At 47.2% G+C, this 18,858-nt stretch overlaps 1 protein-coding gene across 19 annotated transcripts in view; it reads right to left on the bottom strand.

The window, feature by feature from the left end:
- Positions 1–18,858, bottom strand: part of FBRSL1 (fibrosin like 1) — a 369,285-nt gene that overhangs the window by 38,839 nt on the left and 311,588 nt on the right. For all 19 annotated transcript variants that reach the window (XM_041410159.1, XM_041410148.1, XM_041410156.1 and 16 more), the window contains one exon: positions 16,275–16,320. In XM_041410159.1, coding sequence (XP_041266093.1) covers positions 16,275–16,320 — 46 coding nt within the window. The remainder of the gene's footprint in view (positions 1–16,274; positions 16,321–18,858) is intronic.

Raw genomic sequence — 18,858 nt, 5'->3', positions numbered from 1 at the left:
CATTTGCAAAATCTATCACATATGTTGCGTGCAAACTGGCTGAGAGTTGATTCAGCTCTGACAGCATGAGAGCCTCTAGCCCAAATATCTGAAAGTAATAAAATCCACACCATCCTCCTGATTCCTCACCCTAGCAGAGAAGTGACCTATATTTGCTTTGCACTGTCAGTGCTCCCAGAAGACAGAAAATAGTAGCACTGGTCCATGCTGGGGTTGTGGACCTCACAGTGGGGTAATTGTCACAAGAAAAGCACAAGCAATAGGGCTTTTGTTACAGGTTATGCTCATGGCTAATGGCAATGACTGGGGTATCACATTCTACCTTGGGGTCACTCCACAAACAGGAATTAGGCCAGGAGGGACAGAGCACCCGTTATTTTATATAAAGAGATGGGAAGCAGGGGAAATTACGGAACAATGTCTCGCAGACAGCAAGTACTCCTGTGTTTTTAAGAGGCTTCTCCTCAGCCCTTTGTTTTGCAGGCAGGCTGGCTCTGAGCTGGGCTGTTCCCAACAAGCTCAGCCTGCCAGAGGCTCAGAGAACCTGCTCTGAATGAGCATGCTTCTTCCCATGAATTTGTGAAAACCAAAGCCAGATTCCCCTTATGCTGGGTGCTGCATGTTTCTGAAAAATCCTGTCCTCTTCTAAGGCTGAACACAACCATGAGTGGCAGGAAGGAAGCAAAGATATTCCCCATTATGAAAGAAGGAAAAAGACACAGAGGGAGCAGTCAGCCTCTCCAATGCCACACCACATCTCTGGGGACTAAAGCTTTCCTGCATCCACAAGATAAATCCACCTTCTCCCCCTGTTCCTACAGCAGCAGAGAACAGCTCCCCAGTTAGCAGTGCTGGATGCCAGCAAAGGTCTCCCTTTTCTTCCTTGTGTAAGGCATTTCCCTCCCCTTCATTTTATAAATTACCAGAACAGACATTTAAATGTTCAAGAATAATCTTAACAGAGTATTCATGCCTTGGGCATTTTCATGCTCTACAAGGAGTGAAACAAAAGGGCCTCATTTAATACCTCCCTACAGCATTCCCTATTCCTGCTCTTCCCTTGTGAATCTCCAAAGGCAAACTCTCAGTGGTTCAAGGCTCCCTACATACCCCATCCCTCCCTTCTCCCTTTTTAAGATGAGCTTCTAAAGCAAATCTTGCTGGCTGACAGGAGCAGGTGGTAGGAATCCTTCAAAAGGAGAGAAAAAACATTTGCAACCAATAAAAGGAGAGGAAAAATCTGATTCCTGTGGTTTTACTGAGCACCTCTGAGAGTCCCTCGGCTGGCAGGCACGTCCTGCTGCCCTGTGCCCCCCTGGCACCCCAGCCCTGCAGCTGCAGGACAGGCAGGATGAACATCCTCCCTGTGCCTGCACCCCTGCCTCCCAGGATGCCAGGGAGCAGGGTGGCTCTGCCTGCTCTGTGGGGCATTTCAGGAACACTGCACCACCTCCAGAGCCTGATGGGGCAGGCTAAGGGCTGAGCCTGTCTTCTGCACTGGATTTGAGATTTAGCTTCACAAAACCAGCAAAAGCCTCTATCATTTTCTAACATATAGAAACCATACAATGTTTGAACAAAGTTTTGTGCTAGATCAAAAAGCCAGACCTGCAAAACCCTCCTTGGGGCTTTGCTTTCATTCTTTAGCAAAACCCCTCTACAGTAACTTTCTGATCTTCAGACTTGGAGAGAAACATCACAATACACTGGAGGTGAACAATATACCTTAATCTCTTGCCTTATACTTGACAAGTAAAGAAGTCTGACTTGGAAAGGACCCCCAGGACATGGCTGGCAAAGGCTGGGCTCGCTGTGTGGCACTTGGAGACAGCAGCTCTCCTGGAAAGAACTGCAGCCCCAGGACAGCAGCTCCCCTCTCCAGCCCTGCCATCCGCCTTTCTCCTTCCCTTATTGTCAAAATTGATGAAGGGAGAGGCGACAAGCTGGAAAGGCATGGCCAAGACTCCAGAGCGAGCATTCAAAGCACCCCTGCTGTGCTCCAAAGTGCTGTTATGGCTGCTCCCTGTGTGCAGGGAATTAGGATATGGTCTCCAATCCAGCTACAAGCAAAGGAGGCAGAGGAATAAATGTGCTTTCTGCAGAGACCTCAGATATTGCTTCTTTCCTGTATTTGCTGGCAAGCATAAGGTGCAAAAACATCTATGACCAGGAGCAAATGCTGGAATCCAGGTTTATCTGGATGTGATCTAAGGGATACTTCACTATGATGTGGCCAATGCAGTTGTTTGTTCAAGAGTTAAAAGGAAGGGATATTTCTTCTTATGGAGGAAGATCAGGAAATTAAACCTGGACTTGACTCAGCTCCTCCTCCTTTCTCATATGGGTTTCTCTCCACAAAGAGCGGGTGGCAGTGGGTTGAATGTTCTCCAAATGTGACTTCCCTTTCCTCCACAAGAAATGTATAGAGAAAAAGGTCTGAAGTCCTTGCAGTCTTCTACAGATATGCCACATTTAGAAGCTCTGGACTTCTCCCCATATCTTTGGTTCTCCATACCAATTTAGCCTGTTCACAGCCTGAAGTTATGCCCACCCCACCCCATGCACTGCACATACATTTGGTGAAACTCCATCACTGACCAGCTGTTCAGCAGCCAGCCCCACACCAGTGCCAGAAAGTCCATTTAGTTTGTAAGGCTACAAAACCCAACACACTCCTTTACAGAGCCTGGAACAGCACTGCAGTATTTACATCCCTTCCAAAGAACCACAGAAACATTTATCACTGCCTGGTCACGCTCTACTTGTCACACACCAGCACTGGCATCCTGGAGAGGACTGTATTACAAACAAGTGCCCACCTCAAGTACCTCTGGGGTATTCAGCATGCTGTGGCTGCACTGAATTGGTTTCTGACCAGAAAAGAGAACACTTTCTTCAATCACCCTGTAGAAATGTTTTCCTTATGGGCAAACTTCAGAAATATCCACCGCCTGATACTGAGGTTGGTTTTTCTAAGAGCTAAGGGTCGTAAAGTAGCCACGTGTTTAAACAAGAGGTCATTATCCACCAGCACCAGGGTTCAGTGCAAGCTTCTAAGCAAGAAGCAATTTGAAAATAGAGCTGTTAAAGCAGTAACAGTAATTTAGTGTAATTTAAGTTTCTGTTTTACTGATTTTTCTGGCTAAGATTCATAGTGCTATCAAATTAGCATCTGGTTATCTTGTTGAGGGGAGTGAAGTCAATAGTCTAACAGGCCCATTTTGCTTCTCTTTACTGCTGCAATTGTGTGACTTCATTGATATTAAGACCTGAAGGCAAAGGACACAAGGACAGTGCCCTATGGCAGATGCCAAGCTCCTATTCTGTGTGTGATACAGCACAGTCCAAGAGATGAGATTTCAGACACAGCAATCAGAAGAAACTGTTTCTACTCAAGATGCCATAATACCAAAGGCTTAACACTAAACTTATTAGCTACCACCCAATTAGGAAGTGAGATTTTTCAAAGGCATGAAGTCACCAAGAGACTGAGAGTTTGACCCAAACCTTTAAAAGCTTTGTAGCAGTTCACCTGCACCAAAACCTGGCAGCATTTTGGGACCAACAGTAGCATATAGCAACATTTGTTATTTAAGCAAATGTGCTCGCCTAACTCTTTGCAGAGAAATCTGCTTTACCCAGTACCAACCTCCTCAGTCTCTCCAGCTTCATCCACCCAGTGTGGCAAGAAGAGAAGCTCCTCCACACCCTTCCTTCCTCTCCCTCTCCTCCACCTCCGGACAGCACATCATTTTCAGCGTCGGTTTGTGCTGCCCTCGTCATTCCACACTGCCAGACTGGTCAAACCCACAGATGCCTTTCCAAGACCACCTCTGGAAAGATGCAGATGTGGTAGGAAAAGCCCTGCAAGCTCCCCTTGTTCCCTTTGAAACCCGAGGAGAAGAGATGAGCAGCACATTTGAAATTAATTACAGCAAAACCTACTGCATTGTTCTCTCCTCCCCTTCCTTTTCCCCTAACCCCCCCTCACTGCAGAGCTTTCACTGGAACCTCTGTGGCGTGTATATTTTCCTAAAGTTGCCAGGGCCAAAATGGTACAGCTGAGACATTCACAGGAGTCAAAGAAAGTGCAGGCCCAGGTTAGTGCACAGGGGTACAATAGTTCCTTAAGAGCGAGCGTCTCCCCCGCTGCCGCCCCCCTCCTCCCAAACCTTCCGTCTCTAATGAACCTTTGGTGTCTGTCCACAAAAAACAAACATCAATCAGGCAACAGGCTGTTCCTTTTCCCCTGTTGCTAGTCTGAAATAACAGGCATCCCCCGCTGGGCTGGGAACGCCACTTCCCTCTCCAGCACACATACGGGATAATAAGGGGGAGGCGAAGGAGGGAGGAAAACCCGCTCCGAGGTGCCAGAATACACAGCGAGACGTGCCTTTCAGAGCCAGAGAAAACTTGGGAACACAACAGCTTTTGATTCCTCCTGCCCCACTGGGTACGTTAATTATTTAATAGTTGGCTTGTGAATTGGTGGTGGTGGTAGGAACAGGGGGGAAGGGAAATCAGGCTTTTCCCCCCAGCGCCCAGTCCCCTCCTTGTGCTGGCAGAATTGTGCACACACAGACACACACACAGACACACACGTGTGTGAGGCTTTGGGCACGCCTAGCAGCCTCCTGTGCTCCCTGTCCTCCCTTCCCACCCACATAAGACCCTCCTTGTTGGCCTGTGACCACAGTGGCCATAGACAGTATGGGACAGCATCTGGATCAAATGATGCTTGGGGCAAAGAAAACCCATCTGCTCTCCCTTTGGAGGCAGATATTTTTCACTTATTATGCTTGGGGGAAGGGCACTTCGAAGTTTATATTGGATTTCGACAGAGTTGGAAATGAAGCTGCAAATCAAACAGAGATCAGCTTATGATTTGCAACCAAGGCTTTCTAGGTGTCTGAAGCAACACTTTGGAAGGAGCGTAGGGAAAAGGAGAATGTAACTACATCTCATTTGGATGGAGAGGACTCGCAGATGTTAGGAATATTTTTGATCAACAGCTTTCCTGGCACTGATTGTGGTGGAATCCACAACCTTGACGGCTAGCTGAGTAAGAAAGTGCTGGCAAGCTCCTGACTGCATGCAGGCAATTTGCAATGCTGCCAGTCAATATTTCAGTGAAAACAAAATTGCAGGGATCATATTAAAAGAGAAGAAAACAGAAAATAAAACAAAACAAAATCCAGCCTTTCCTTTTAAAAGAAACTCTGACACAAACCGATGGGAAAGTTCCTTCCAAATCAAAATGCAGTCTTTGTTTGTTTAAAATTAACACGCTGTGATGGGAGCCCTGCCGTGAGCACGCAAAGGCAAGTCTGCCAGCAGCAACAGAAGCAGACACAGCAAGAAGTGGCTTTACACGGGGACACCTGGGTGGCATGTTTAGTACAGGCCCGCAGGAAATGATGCAGAAAGAGGTTTATAGTTGTGTCCATTTTGTGGAGGAAATGTATGCAGCAGGCAGGGGTCTGAGCCAAAAACCTAGCCCCAGCTCTCTTCAATCTTTGGGAGGAGAGAATTGATGAGAGAAAAGGAGAGAGCTTCTCTGGCAGTGTTTTCAAGCTCTGGCTCCTCATGTAGCCATGCTGGCCTATTAGTGTGAAGCAATGGTGTTAGTGTGAGAGACTGCAAGCAGAGTAGCCCAGGCAGTATCTCTCACTGGAGCAGCCTTGAGATGACTGACAGGGACTCTCGGGAGCATCTGAACTCCTGGAACAGCTCACAGAGCCATCTTCAGAGGTCTCTGAATTACTCTCACTTGCGTGGCTGGCAGAAGGGTGCTCTGCTGCTCACAACCACGGAGTCAGGCCCTTTTCTGCCCTGGCCTTAGGATTAAGCTTGGCTGGGCGTGCTGCCGGGCAGTGGGGGGTCCCCAGATGTCTGCTGAAGGCAGCTTTACAGCACATACTGCTAGAATGACATAAAGAGCCCAGAGACTGGCCTGTAACACAAAAATATTTCAGGCCAAAAGGTACATTATGCTCAGAGAACATTTTTGTTGATACAATGAAAGGCATTAAATAATCTGCTCTACTTTGGTTACTGAATTGATCAGTACAGAATGCAATGAACATACTCTACTTCTTGGTTGCATATTTCTAGCTCAAAGACTGGTTCAATAACAAAAATAGTGACATGTTCATTATTGTATAAACATTCAATGCTCACCCTGTAAATTTCTTCTTCCAGCCATTAAGCCTGTATTAAATCAGGTTGTCTCTGCAGAGCTTGCACTGTGAGCACCTCTCCCGTGCCCAGAGAAGGCCAGCCATGTACAAAAGCAAGTGGCTGGGGACAGCTCAGCTGTGTGGAAGCCAAATCACACAATAGTGAGGAACATTAAAATGCTAGCTGCTTCATCCAACAAGGCTGGCCCTTTTCTGCCACCCTGCTTTGCACAGAGCTTCCCAGGGAGCAGCTCTGGCCTTGCAAGCCAACGCAGCTTGGGGTGGGTTTGCAAACTCTGATGTAAGCTTTGGTGATGCTGCATGGTCCTGCACTTCCCAAGATGTCGCAAGGATCAGGACTCATGGGACTGAAGGGACAAACTCATCTTCTACAGGTTTCACAGTATGGGACACAGAGCATTCAGGCAGATCTCTCCCAAAACCGGATCATCAATAAATATGGAAATACAGAACAAACCCAGCAGACAGCAGCAGCAGATGCAGGTTCATAGATGTCTGCTTATTACCAAGCCTCACTCCAGCTGAGACTTAAATAGGCTCCTTTATGCACAACGGGAGAGGGAGCGGAATTGAAGGAAACTGGCAATTACACAATTTTATTTCCCTGCTAGCCCGTTTGCTGTGCATCAGGTGGCTCTGCACTCACCAAAGGCGCTTGTGAGCACTAAGTGAAGCACAAAGCCAGCTTGGTGCTCTGCTTTCGCTGGGAGGAAGTTTCTGTGTGCTTCTCTGGATGCGGTGCGAAAGCACAGTGAACGCATTATTTTGCATTATTCTGAAAGCACCACGAGTGCCTAGGACACAGGGACTTCCAGGCTTCACTGTGTCTCTTTCTGAGAAGGCTGCAACCTCTCTCGAACATGATGGTGCTCACAAACAGATATCAGGGTCTAAGTTTAACACCACACTAGGACTATCTGTATAGATGCATCTGCAATCTTCTTCCCTATCTTTTAATGCAAACTTCCACTTTCTGAAATCTCCCTGCTGACTCCAGCAGGGTTGACTGGCAAAGCACCTAACACAGTGCTTGATGATGTACTTGGGTGCAATCACGCTCTCCGAGCTTTGCTCACCTCGCTGACACTTTTAAGAATGTATCTCCAACAGGGCAAAACGTTAATGTCCACTTCCTTGGAGAGAGATCTGGAACTCTGGCTATTCCCTTACGGATAAGCCTTTAAGAATTTATTAGTGATGAAACCAGTGTGTTTCTTCAGAAACTTAATAGGGTTCCATAAAATTACTTCAATAACTTTAAAAATTTAATGGTGAGCAAGACCCTTTCCAAAGGCTTTTTGAACTGTCCGACAGAATCCCAGAGTGGGGATAGAATTCTGCAATAAATTTTGCAGGATGGTTAAAAGATTTTAATTTCCTATTACCTCCTGCAAGTCTTTGCCATCCATTTAAAGCAACTACATGAACTAAATGCACTGTAGTCACTTTTCTCTCCCAGCGATTTACGAGAAAATATTTACTGTTTGGGGAAAAAACCCAACAAACTAGAACAAGTATCCTTTTCAGAAACACAGACACGCAAACACAAACACTCTGCCAAGTCCTGCTCTTATACACTGGTGTAAACCCAAATAAATACAGGGAAGTCAATGGAGTCAGTATGGCTTTACCTGGCTGAACCGAGGCCGGGAGCCGGGGCCGAGTGCCCGGAGCAGCAGAGATGGAAGGAAAGCCTCATGCTGTGAGTCCCCAGGCAGCTCGGCAGCAACATTAACAGGCTCCACGGGGAATGTGTTCAGCCCTTGTTAGCAGGAAGGATGGCCAGCGAAGCGCGGAGGTGAGGGAAGCAGCGAGCACACGCGTGCACCGTTATTAAAGAAGAAAACGGCAGGAACCCCACGGCTGAAAGCAAACCCCGAACCCAGGCTCCCTCCTCCCCTCCCACCGGACAGGAACAGAGCTCCATCACTCACAGCACTGATTTCAAATGAAGCTAATACAGAAAAATCAAGCCCAAAGCAGAAACAGCATGAACTGCTGCAGGCTGATCAGGACAGCAGGGTCCTGCCGTCAGCCCCAGCCCTGCCCTGGGAGGAAGGACTCGGTCTCCAGAGGGGCAGTGAGGGGAGCAGGAGAAGCAGTGACATGCTGACAGCATCCTCTTCCTGAGGTCTCTTGCTGGGACTTACAGACCTTGCCAGCACTGCACACAAAAGAGTAGCCAGATCCATTTGCAATTAAACAGCACGCCCTGGTCTCATTGATCACTCCCATGGATTGCCCAGAAGGAAACACCAGTTGACCCGGGGTCAGATCCAGCTCCCCCTGCACCAGCACTGTCAAATCCCTGGAGGATGGCCAGGCTGGCCTGTTCTGTGCTGGTGACCTGCACTGTGAGGGGCTGCTGTGTCTGCAGGGGTCCCTAATGGGCTGTTAGAGAGCCCAGCACAGCTGCCCACGGGTACCCTGTCAAACTGCTCCACGAACACAGAACCAGAGCCCAAACTGCTCCACGAACACAGAAACAGCTGCAGAGCAGCTCGGAAATGGGCATGACAGAGCTGGGAAAACCAGCACAACCCCGGCTGAGCAGAGTCTCAGGCTGGGCAGCTGGAGAGAACAAGGACTCTCCACGGAGCAAGGCTGATTTTATCTTGGGGATGTGCTAGGCACAGCTCAGACCCATACCAGACACCTCCCCTCATCCTGCACTGCTCGCCCTTTGGAAGAGGGAATCAGGTTTATACCCAGCGTTTAATTTTCTCAGAAACTGAAGCTTTACAAAATCTTCCATGAATAAAACATGTCTCTGAGGTATCTTAAAAGCAGGATTGAGAAGACCCAATGGTTTTGTGGAGGTTGCAACTGCTGCTCTTAACATCACCCCCCTACAGCATCCTTCTGTGCTGAAATGCAACCAGGGACCACAGCTGGAGAGAGCACTGGGACTTTATCCACTGGCTTTCACTACTCAAGAAAAAAGAAAAACAAACTACAAACAAGGAGTAAAAAGATGGTATCTTTCAAACATCCTTTAAAAGCCTAGGCAATGTAAACTACTACAGGCACTTGGAAGGAATTTTTATCTTTTTCTTCTGATTTACAGTTTGATGGTCCTTTTATCTACTTTTACATGAACTGAGAAAAGCTAGAATGTGCCTACTCAATCAATATGAGCTTGTGCTGGCCCGTTCAGGATATATAATATTTTGCTTTTATAGTTTATTTTAAATAAAAAGTATAATTAAAGAAAATAAACCACCCACTTCATAACATTTATACAACGAAGACTTTATTTATTTTATTTACATTTTGGTGGGCAAGGCACAGCATGCTGTTAGCTTTCTGTGATACTTAACAAAGCCGCATTTGAAATTTAAAATCTTTAAGGAAATTAACAAATTCTGTGGAGGAAGGGCAGTTGAGCAAAGAGACTTCTTACATTACCCTAGATAATTGTGCATATATATGTTTCTGTGAGTCTCTCTCTACTCCAAAAACATATCCATGACTTGGAAGCTTTAAATCAAAAAGCAATTTCAGTCTGTAATTCTCAAATAAATAATTAAACACATTTTATCTCCTACAGTATTGCTTCTATTCATTCTAATCCCACTGACAGGAATGCAGCAACATACTCCACCACATCCTTAAAGTAACAAAACAAAACACAAGATACCAACCAGAAGGCCTGGAAATGTTTATAATTCAACTTTTCAACTCTCCTGGCTGCAGCCTGAAGCTACAAAGAAAGCTCTATGCTGCCTCGGTGGAAGGGGAGAAGCCTGGAGATGGCTGTGCAAACCATATGGCCACGGGTGCAAGCAGACCCTGCTGGCCTGCACGAGGCAGCTCTCACTCTGGGAGGCACACAAGACTCAGTTTGTGTCAAAGTTAATAAATTATCCACTTTTGCAGACTGAGTTTTACCAAACTAACCGGGCGGTGTGGTTACGGTGAACGGTCTCTTGCTTGTCCATCATAATTTCACAGACAGCTGCTGCAGACAGGGATGGCTGTAGCCTGGACTAATAAATACACACAAAACTGCTAACAGAGGAGACAGAGAGTGCATTCCCATTCCCAAAGAGAAGGCTGAGCTTTCCAGAGCCTAGCCTGCAAAATCAGAAAACTACAGTACTAAAAGACTGCACCTACTGCACTATTTTCTGTGTTTAGTTTTGATCTGAAATGTGGGTAACTGGCTGTGACTTGGGTGATTATCTTGGTTGCCCATGCTTTTTGAAAATCTAAGTCCTCCTTCTCAGACCACTGTATAATTATGTTTATACACATGCAAGAAAGCTAACTCGTTCATCCTGGTGGCAAAATTAGATAGAACTTTCCAAAAAGTTGGGATGGTGGGATGGGCTCACACACTGGATTTATCATTAAACTCAGGGTATCCAGTATTGCCAACTCCAGAAGCATTTACAGATCACAAACTATATTTAAAACAGGGTTGAAACCAAAGTATTTGGGCTTCTTTATGACTGCCTGCTGGCTCTGAAGCACAGAAGAATCAAAAATTCTAGGCTCTTCTCTGTAGTCAGGAAGACTGAAGTCTTGCCTAAATAACGAAATTAAATCTTAGATTTTGGTACAATCCTCCGAGGGCCTGAGTTTCATGAAAAAAAGAGTCTTGTAAGCTTGTGATAAAATCACCAGAGATGCAGCATGGGGAGCAGAGCAGCTGCAGAGCATCCTGAGCACTGTATAAATCACAGCAATATGGTTGCTATCTAAATAAATGCATTACTTATTTTATTTATTATTACAGATGCTGCTGTGGAAATTTTTGCATGCCTGTAATCATGGTGGACTCTTGTCCAAAGGTTCAGCTGTAAATTATCATCCCCCTCAAGCTCCCTGGCTGTGCAGGTAATCAAGCACAAGATGGTGACCTCACCAAAATCTAACCAGAACATGGGGATAGAACTGAGATCAAGAGACAGGATGCAGCTCAGATCCCACTGTGGACCCCACACAAGAAAACTGTGAGAATTTATGACATCTCTCCTGACCTCCATTCATGTAAAACACAGCTGAGTGCCTGGCCGGGTGCGGTGAGACTCGTTTGCTCTGTCTGTGCAGACCTTGCAGTGATGGAAAGCTCTCTCTCCTGGCATAGTAAGGTAAAGCCCTGAAGGAGAGGTGGACCTGATTACAGGAGATGCTGTCCCAGCCCAGACAGGGAGTCTCTGACCCTGCCAACTGGAGACAGAGTGCCGGGGGACGGGACCAAGGCAGGCAGGCAGCGCAGCAAGCCCGGGAGCACCTGGCTCCTGACTCCCCTGTCAGTGCTGAGCATCCTTTGAGCTGTGCTGCTGCAAACCTGTGCCAGGCACGGTGTTCTGAGCTCAGCTGCACTCAGGTTGTTTTCTGCTTCACTGGGCACTCACAGGTTCCTCCTGGAGAGCTGACTTGCTGCTCTCCCGTCCTGCCCCTGCCAGCCTTGCCCCTCCTTTCCCCTCTCACCCCATCTCACAGTAATAACCATCAGTTTTTAACAGCATGTCCTACACTGGAGGTTTTGTAGTTCTAGCTTTTAAAATGATTTAGTGTGACAGTTTAGTGCTGAATTAAAGGGAAAAAAAAAAAAGAATAAGAGAAAGGAAGAGAAGAAGCAGAGAGAAAAAGGAGAGACAGTCCCCTTAAGGCAACAACATTATGGAGCAGTGATCTCAGAGGAACAAGGGTTCTTCTCTGGTTCAGATGTGCTTGTCAGAGCTCAGTGTCGTCTCTGAACAAGAAATCTCTCTTGCTGGCCCAAGGCACAGTTTTGTGGTCAAGAGGACAGAAAATAAAGGGAGGGAACTTCAAAGAAGCATAAGCTGCATTAGCCCACTGGGGCGGGTGGCTGCGGCACATCCCATGGCTGACAATTATGACCTGCATGCCGAGAAAGCTTGCTTCCCTCTTGTCAGAGGGATAAGACACAGGCTGTGAGCTTTAGAGCTTTGAGGATGTGTACAGTTCATGATGAAAGATAGCACTTCAAAGCCCTCTGCCTAGAAACCCAGGGAGAAGTAAGAGCGGAGGGTAAGCAATCTTTTTTCCTGGGGGGTGCATATGCAGGGGAAGGATAAGACTTACTTTCACTGTCATTTATTATTGCCATGAAAATGAAGCCTTGCACTGTTTATGGAATCTCTCATTAAAAGGATCTCTTGATAAATCGCTTGACAAACATTCATTAATTAAGTCTCTGAGCGCACTTGGCTGACAAGCATTAGTCTTCATTTTGCAGGAGGGGGAAATTGAGGCGTGGAGCTCAGTGAGCCCCCAGCAGCCAGGGCAGGGCTGGGTCCTGGCCAGCCACTCTGTGCCACCAGACAGATGGATTACACTGCTCCCTCCGTGCCCAGCTTGATTCGGATCCAAAGACAGGAGCAACATACTGTTCTCAACAGACTTCAAAGCTCTTTTTCCCCTCGTGCTGCCCAGTGCCTCCCGGGGCTGCAGGGCAGACGGGGCTGTGCAGGTTTGGCTCCTCCATGGGCATCTCATGCCCCAGGGGCTCCTGGACACCTCTTTCATCTCACAGGTACCTCCCCACCCACAGCCTGCCTGGAGTTATGAATGGAGAAACCCTGGCTGCTGCCCAGGCTCCAATTTTCGATGGAGGTTTTCCTCCCTGGAGCCTCTGACCTATCAAACCAAGCAAAAGAAACACCTCCTTTAAGACATCCATTTCACTCTCACTGCTGCAGTGGCCTTGGGTTCAAACACTGGGGACTCAGCAGGTCACCTGGGCTGCAGCTGCAAGGCTGTTGTGGGACCAACCTCTCCTGTTTTCCCTGTCATACAGCAGCTCCGGAGCAAGGACTGGGGCAAGGAAGCTCAAACGCCTCCAGCCAGACCCACGAGGCAAGCCCACAGCTGGAGGGAGCAGCAGTGAGGACCCAATGCTCAAGCCCAGAAAATACCAACTATCCTACCCTACACACTTCAAAATATGATCACAGCAGGCAGGAGGAGGAGGTCCTTGCAGTGACTTAGGGGTGACTGTCCCTCTCACCTCCTCAGCCTCACAACTCATCTGACTGTCACCTCTCTGGCTAACGCTCCTACCTGGAGACAGAGGGACACATTTGGCTTTTGCCTGTGCTTCCTCTGCCTTTCCTGGTACTTGCCCTTCAGAAAAAGGAAGGGCTGGCTGGCAGATTCCTGTGAGAAAGGAGCTGCATGAGAGAGCAAACAGACCTTTATTATTTGTTTATTGATTTATTCTCCAGGAGGATGTAACACCCGGCCCTCGGCAGCAAATGCCCTTGTAACTCTGTACTGCAGCGACAAGTTGGCCAAACAAACACTTTTCTGCGTCAGAAAACAAAGACTGTCAGCAGAGCAGATCAGGGCTTCTCTGCTCTTACTTTTAATTATTATTTCCTCACACAGAGGATTTAATCTCCTCTTCTGCTGGAAGCTCAAAGTGCCCCATTCAGCCTATTTCACAGCTGTGACTACTGAGGTCACCCCGGGTCAGGACACCTCTCTCTGCAGCATAATAGTGCCTGGTCCCCGAAGTGGACATCCACGCCGTGCATCTGCTGCTGCAGATGAACTGGTGTCAGCAGGAGGAGCACGGCCACCACGGGGAGGGGGCAAAGGCAAACGGTACCCAGAGAGCCCCAGACAAAAGACGCTGCTCCTCCGGCCTTTTGTGGAGCTCTCCAGTGCGGTCAAAGGTTACATTTTACAGCTGTTCCAGCCTCAAATAAGCGTAACCCGCCTATCTTAATACTTAATTGCATTGCTAAGCTGCTGATAAACTAGGACGGCATAAAACAAATACACAGGGCCAAACACATCCCCAGGGAAAGTTTGTGGGAACAGGGGGAGTTGCACCAAACAATGGACTGGGAACACGGGGAGTTGCACCAGACAATGAATCCATTTTATGTGTTTTAGAAGCCTGGTTACCTTCAATAAAAGCTGCAGCATGGATGGTGCACGTTTGCTAGCTAATATCTCTCCAAAAAGGCCGCCGGTGTTTACAAAAGAAGGGCACAGTGCAAATGCCCACGGGAGAGGACGAGCGCGTGCCGCGCCATGCGTGTGCCCATCAGGAAACCGTGCTGAGCTAATCCCCTCCCCACAGAGCCACCAGGGCTCCAGCCCTGGAGAACACGGCCTTAAATCAACGCTCTTATCTCACAAAAGGAATTTAAGTGCACTGCTTTGAAAGTCACTTTCTCCCGGCCATATGGCATCCCCGAGCCTGGTCGCGTAGGAGCGGCGTTCATTTGCATGTGCAAGAGACAAATCTGGCTCTTGCATTGCGGGAGTGATAACAGGGCGAGGGGTAAAATTTAGCACTGTTTGGGTTTCTGCACAAAATCTTTGCTGAGGCGAATTTCTCTCACCTGTCAAGCCAAGTGCCAAATGCTGAGGTAGCCCCAGGAGAGCTTGCCCACGATGGCAGGCCATGCCACAAGCGAGGTACACCGGTACAGGGCCAGGGTAAAAGAGAAGCCTGAGACAAATCCCATGATCTGAACCCAAAGCTGGCAATGTCTACACCCACATTAAAGCAAACAGGAACAGGCTGAAATTGTAGGGATATAAACAGCACTGAACACAAACTTCAAGACAGCAAATTCACAGGCGTTCACACATTTAACTTCCTGATAGGGAGGTATTTTGAAAACTCATGTTGCTGAGCTGCTCCATGATAGGAAGGGGTGGGGGATCTTGGGCTTCAGCACAAGGAGGAGCCAACAAAGCTGCTAACGCTTCAACATAAGCCTCTCCAGCAGATCTCTGTGCCAGGCATTATGCAGGATGGCAAGATTTTTGTTTTGCCGAGGCAGTGCCATATGGGCAATCTGGTTTGCCTTATCAGCAAGCCAAGTGAGAGAAGAGAAATGTTCTTCCCCACCATTTGTTTAAATTTCCCTCTTTCCCCCAGATAAAGCTGCATACTTTTGTAAAAATATCTACAAATGTAATAACATAATGGGCTTGTCATCGGTTTCCACATTTGGCATTGAAAATCTGCAAAGCTTGGAAAGAAAGAGAATTCCTAATAGTTACTGCTGCTGAAGAGCCCAGCTAAAAACTGGGCCTGGATCCAGGTGATGGAGCACACAGCCACCAAAACGCCTTTCCATGTCCGGCACCTACTCCTACACAACTGCAAATTGTTCCTTTCTTGGCCCCACTGAAATAATGCAAGAAGTTTATTTCATCACTTCTTGTTGATGGGCCTCATTTCCCCTCTTTGGGGTACTTGCATGCCCCTAACATCCACTACTGCTGTGAACTGATTTTATTTTGCAGCTCAGTGCAGAGGATGCTGCAGACAGCCACAAGCCCTGGCAATTCACTTGGAGCCACACAAACCTCCTAGCATGGTGAAGTGAAACCATTCCCAGCACAACGCTTTCCACCGTGTACCACAGTTTGCCTTCTCCAAGGCCATTTCTTTGGCATTTCTGCCCGGTATCCATCTCAGTGAGATTATCCCTGGGAACACACGAAAGCAGAGCAGCCTGGTTTTATGGCTGTGCCGAGCCCTCAGAGGAGGGCTGGGCGTATTTAGAGATCCGAGGCTGTGCCCCCCAAGGGGCTGTGGAACGAGGCAGTCTCTTAGCAACACCCAGTGCCTCTCACAGGTAACTGTCATTAGCAGCAGGAGTGGAGCTGTGCCGTGCTGAGCACCCTCCTCTGTGTCCTGGAGAACAGAGATGTGCAGGCACAAATGCTCCGTGGGCACTGGCAGGGGAGGGATGTGCAAGCCCTTGTCAGGATGACACAGACAGCACTGAAATGCTGATTTGTTTAAAAGAAATGAGGATTTGATTGTATTAGAGGGACAAGCACATCCCCTACAGTAAGGACTGACTTCTTCTTTGTCAGTAATCCCTCCCTCCAAGACACTTAATACAAATCTTACTGGAAGGGAAGAAGTCCCACCCCACACTGAGACAATGCAGCTCTAAATTTTAACTTAAATCATCACAAGCCTGTAAAGCTGATCTTTATGACAACGTGTGTGGCCAAGCTACAGGCTCTGGCAAAACTGATGTCCTGCTATTCGCACGACACGGATTCTCAACCCAAATCTCTCGCTGTAAGATAAGGAAAGCATTTCTCCAGATCACTTACCTTTATTTGCTGCAGGGGAGAACAGCTTCTCAGAGCCTACAGAAGCCTGAAAAAGGAAGAGAAAGAGAGGGTGAATAATGGTGAAGGAGAAATTCCGAAGGCTTGCTCACAAAAACACAGCTCATAAAACAAGTGGGTTATCTGGAGACCTGCAGTTGCGCATTGCACCTGGAGGGTGCAATGTTGTGCCATTAAAGAACGAGCATGCATCCTGAGGAGATGAAAGCCAAGCAAGAGGACTGTCCTGATCTCACCCAACTACATCCTCCTGTCTCGTTTGTTTAGGCAGCCATGCAATGCACAGCTATTTTATCCATGATTCCTCATATAAAAACAAAACCAGTGAAACTGCTATCAAGCTGAAGGAAAAAAAAAAGAAAAAAAGAAATCAAAACACATTTCAAAGGCTCTCTCACTGAAAATAAGCTCAATTCTTGCTGAACATGCAAAATGTAATTTGTGTATTGGAAACACAAGTTGCAACTGAACACATCTGTATGAAGGAGGGTGTTGTTCAATATTATGCCAAATGATAGGTACATGCTGCTATGCACTTAGTTGAGTATGAAATAAAACGACTTCCTCTTGGAAGAAGCCCGTATCCTTGCAGACTGGATTGCACTATGCTGTCTGAACTTCACAGCAGTGTATTTGTGCTCCTCACAGCTCTGGGAAACAGTTAAAGAAATCCAATTAACCTAAACCTTGTAAACAGCTTCATGATAATCAGGGTCACTGGGTTACAGACAAGATGATAACGACAGACAGGGAAAAAAGTCCATTCATCGTAACTAAAGCTTTTATGAGTTAATTTGATGGCTTCCTTTCCTCCCCCCACTGATATCAAGCAGTCAACCGATTTCAGCATAAGCTTTTCCTCCTCGCTATCTGATAAAATAGCAAGCAGCCTCTCCAGAATCAAAGCTGGTCTGGGAGCAGGAGCACGATCAACATTACTACCATCTACAAGAAAGTATCATCAACGTGTTGGCACTGACTGCTGCATGAATAAAATGGGTGAAGAACAAAGCTGACGAGCAAAAGATACTGAAAGTGAAAAAAGCCTTTTTCCCCTGGCTCAGCTTTAAAAACAATTAATTAATTCAACATATGGCTGAACGAAGTTGATTTTGGTTTTGATTTTATTGATTTTATTCTAAGGTGCCTTGGGAGATTTGCATGATAAAGAGCACTACAAATTGTATTACGTTGCTACATATTTTAAATGACGACTCAGAAGGAAAAAAACAAATAGTAAAATGCAAGAAGTTCTGCATGAGATATAGTAAGAAGCAAGAGTGATCCATTAATGTTACTTCTAAGAAAAGTGGCACTGCAAGCACTGAATGTCTTACTTAATGCAAATGTATAAAAAAGAGAGGGAAAACAACATGAAAAATAGGTTGAGGCTGAGACACATAAGAAAAAAATTCTGAATTATGTCCACGACAAAGCTGCACGTGTAGCTGTGGCATGTATGATCATTACACAGCTCAGCAAAAAGATCCTAAAATCTTAGGGAAAATCAGTTACCTGCACGATCCCTTCACTGCATGGATTAAAAAGAGGAAGAACCAGGATTAAACAACGTTTTGCCTAGGCTGGTTTGCAAAGAAAGTGTAACAGAGTCACACAGCAGCAACAACAGTGGTGCATAAAACGTTTGACAGCCAACTCTGAATTTACAACCCATTGTTAGGAGATTTTTCACTTATAATCAACACCAAGTCACCACGGACGCAGAACACATCTGCAGGCTCTGGGAACTCACCCATTCTAACAGCTCACACAAAGCCAGGGCCTACTCTCAAAGCACTCCACAAGCACTCGGACACGTGGCAGGTGGATAAATAAGATTCCCCCGTTTTACAGGCAATGAAACTTCGGCGTGGCTTGCACTAAAGCCTCAGCAGTAAATCGGCCGCTGAGCCACAAATCCTAAATGTCGGGCCCAGCTGCCGGGGTGTGCAGAGCTCCAGAGGAGCCTGCTCAGGAGAGCCCTTGCTGGGCAGCCAGCCACGGCTGCAGGACCTGCTCGGCCACCCCAGCTGGAGAAGCTTGGTGCTTCCCCTGGTCTGGAGTTGGGGCTCGCAGCCCCACTTGGCGGCAGCCACCAGCCCACTCCCTTCCCTGCGCGGGCTCAGCGCTCAGCCGGCAGCTGAAGGGCGGCAGGTCCAGACTATATAAAAACAATGCTTAAGGAAGTCAAGCCAGAAAATTCACTTTAAAGACAAAGTAAAACACCCGGATTGTTGCTCAGTCTTCTGCTATCAGCATGTGCCACCGCCTTCCACAATCAGAGTCAACATTTACAGAGCAGCGTTTTCAACATCGCAGCTTCAGTTCACAGACATGAACCTTCACACCTAGAGTTTACAGTAACTTTTGCTCTCACTTCTGGTGATTTCTAGCTCCAGATCTGAGCAGTTTTTGGCACGAGCACCATTCTGAAACAGTGAACGCCTGTGCTATAGGATATTCTGCGAGCTGCTGTAAAGGCAGGAGGGAAGCTGGGGGAGGAAGAGCCTGAATACATCATTCAACCCTATCAGTCACCCTTTAAAGAAAGCGTACAATAAAACCT

The sequence above is a fragment of the Onychostruthus taczanowskii genome, unplaced genomic scaffold (assembly GCF_017590055.1).
Source record: "Onychostruthus taczanowskii isolate IOZ18803 unplaced genomic scaffold, ASM1759005v1 scaffold32, whole genome shotgun sequence".
In the NCBI taxonomy this organism is placed as follows: Eukaryota; Metazoa; Chordata; class Aves; order Passeriformes; family Passeridae; genus Onychostruthus; species Onychostruthus taczanowskii.
The sequence above is the reverse complement of the archived record's forward strand: the minus strand, read 5'-3'. Positions and strand labels throughout refer to the sequence as shown.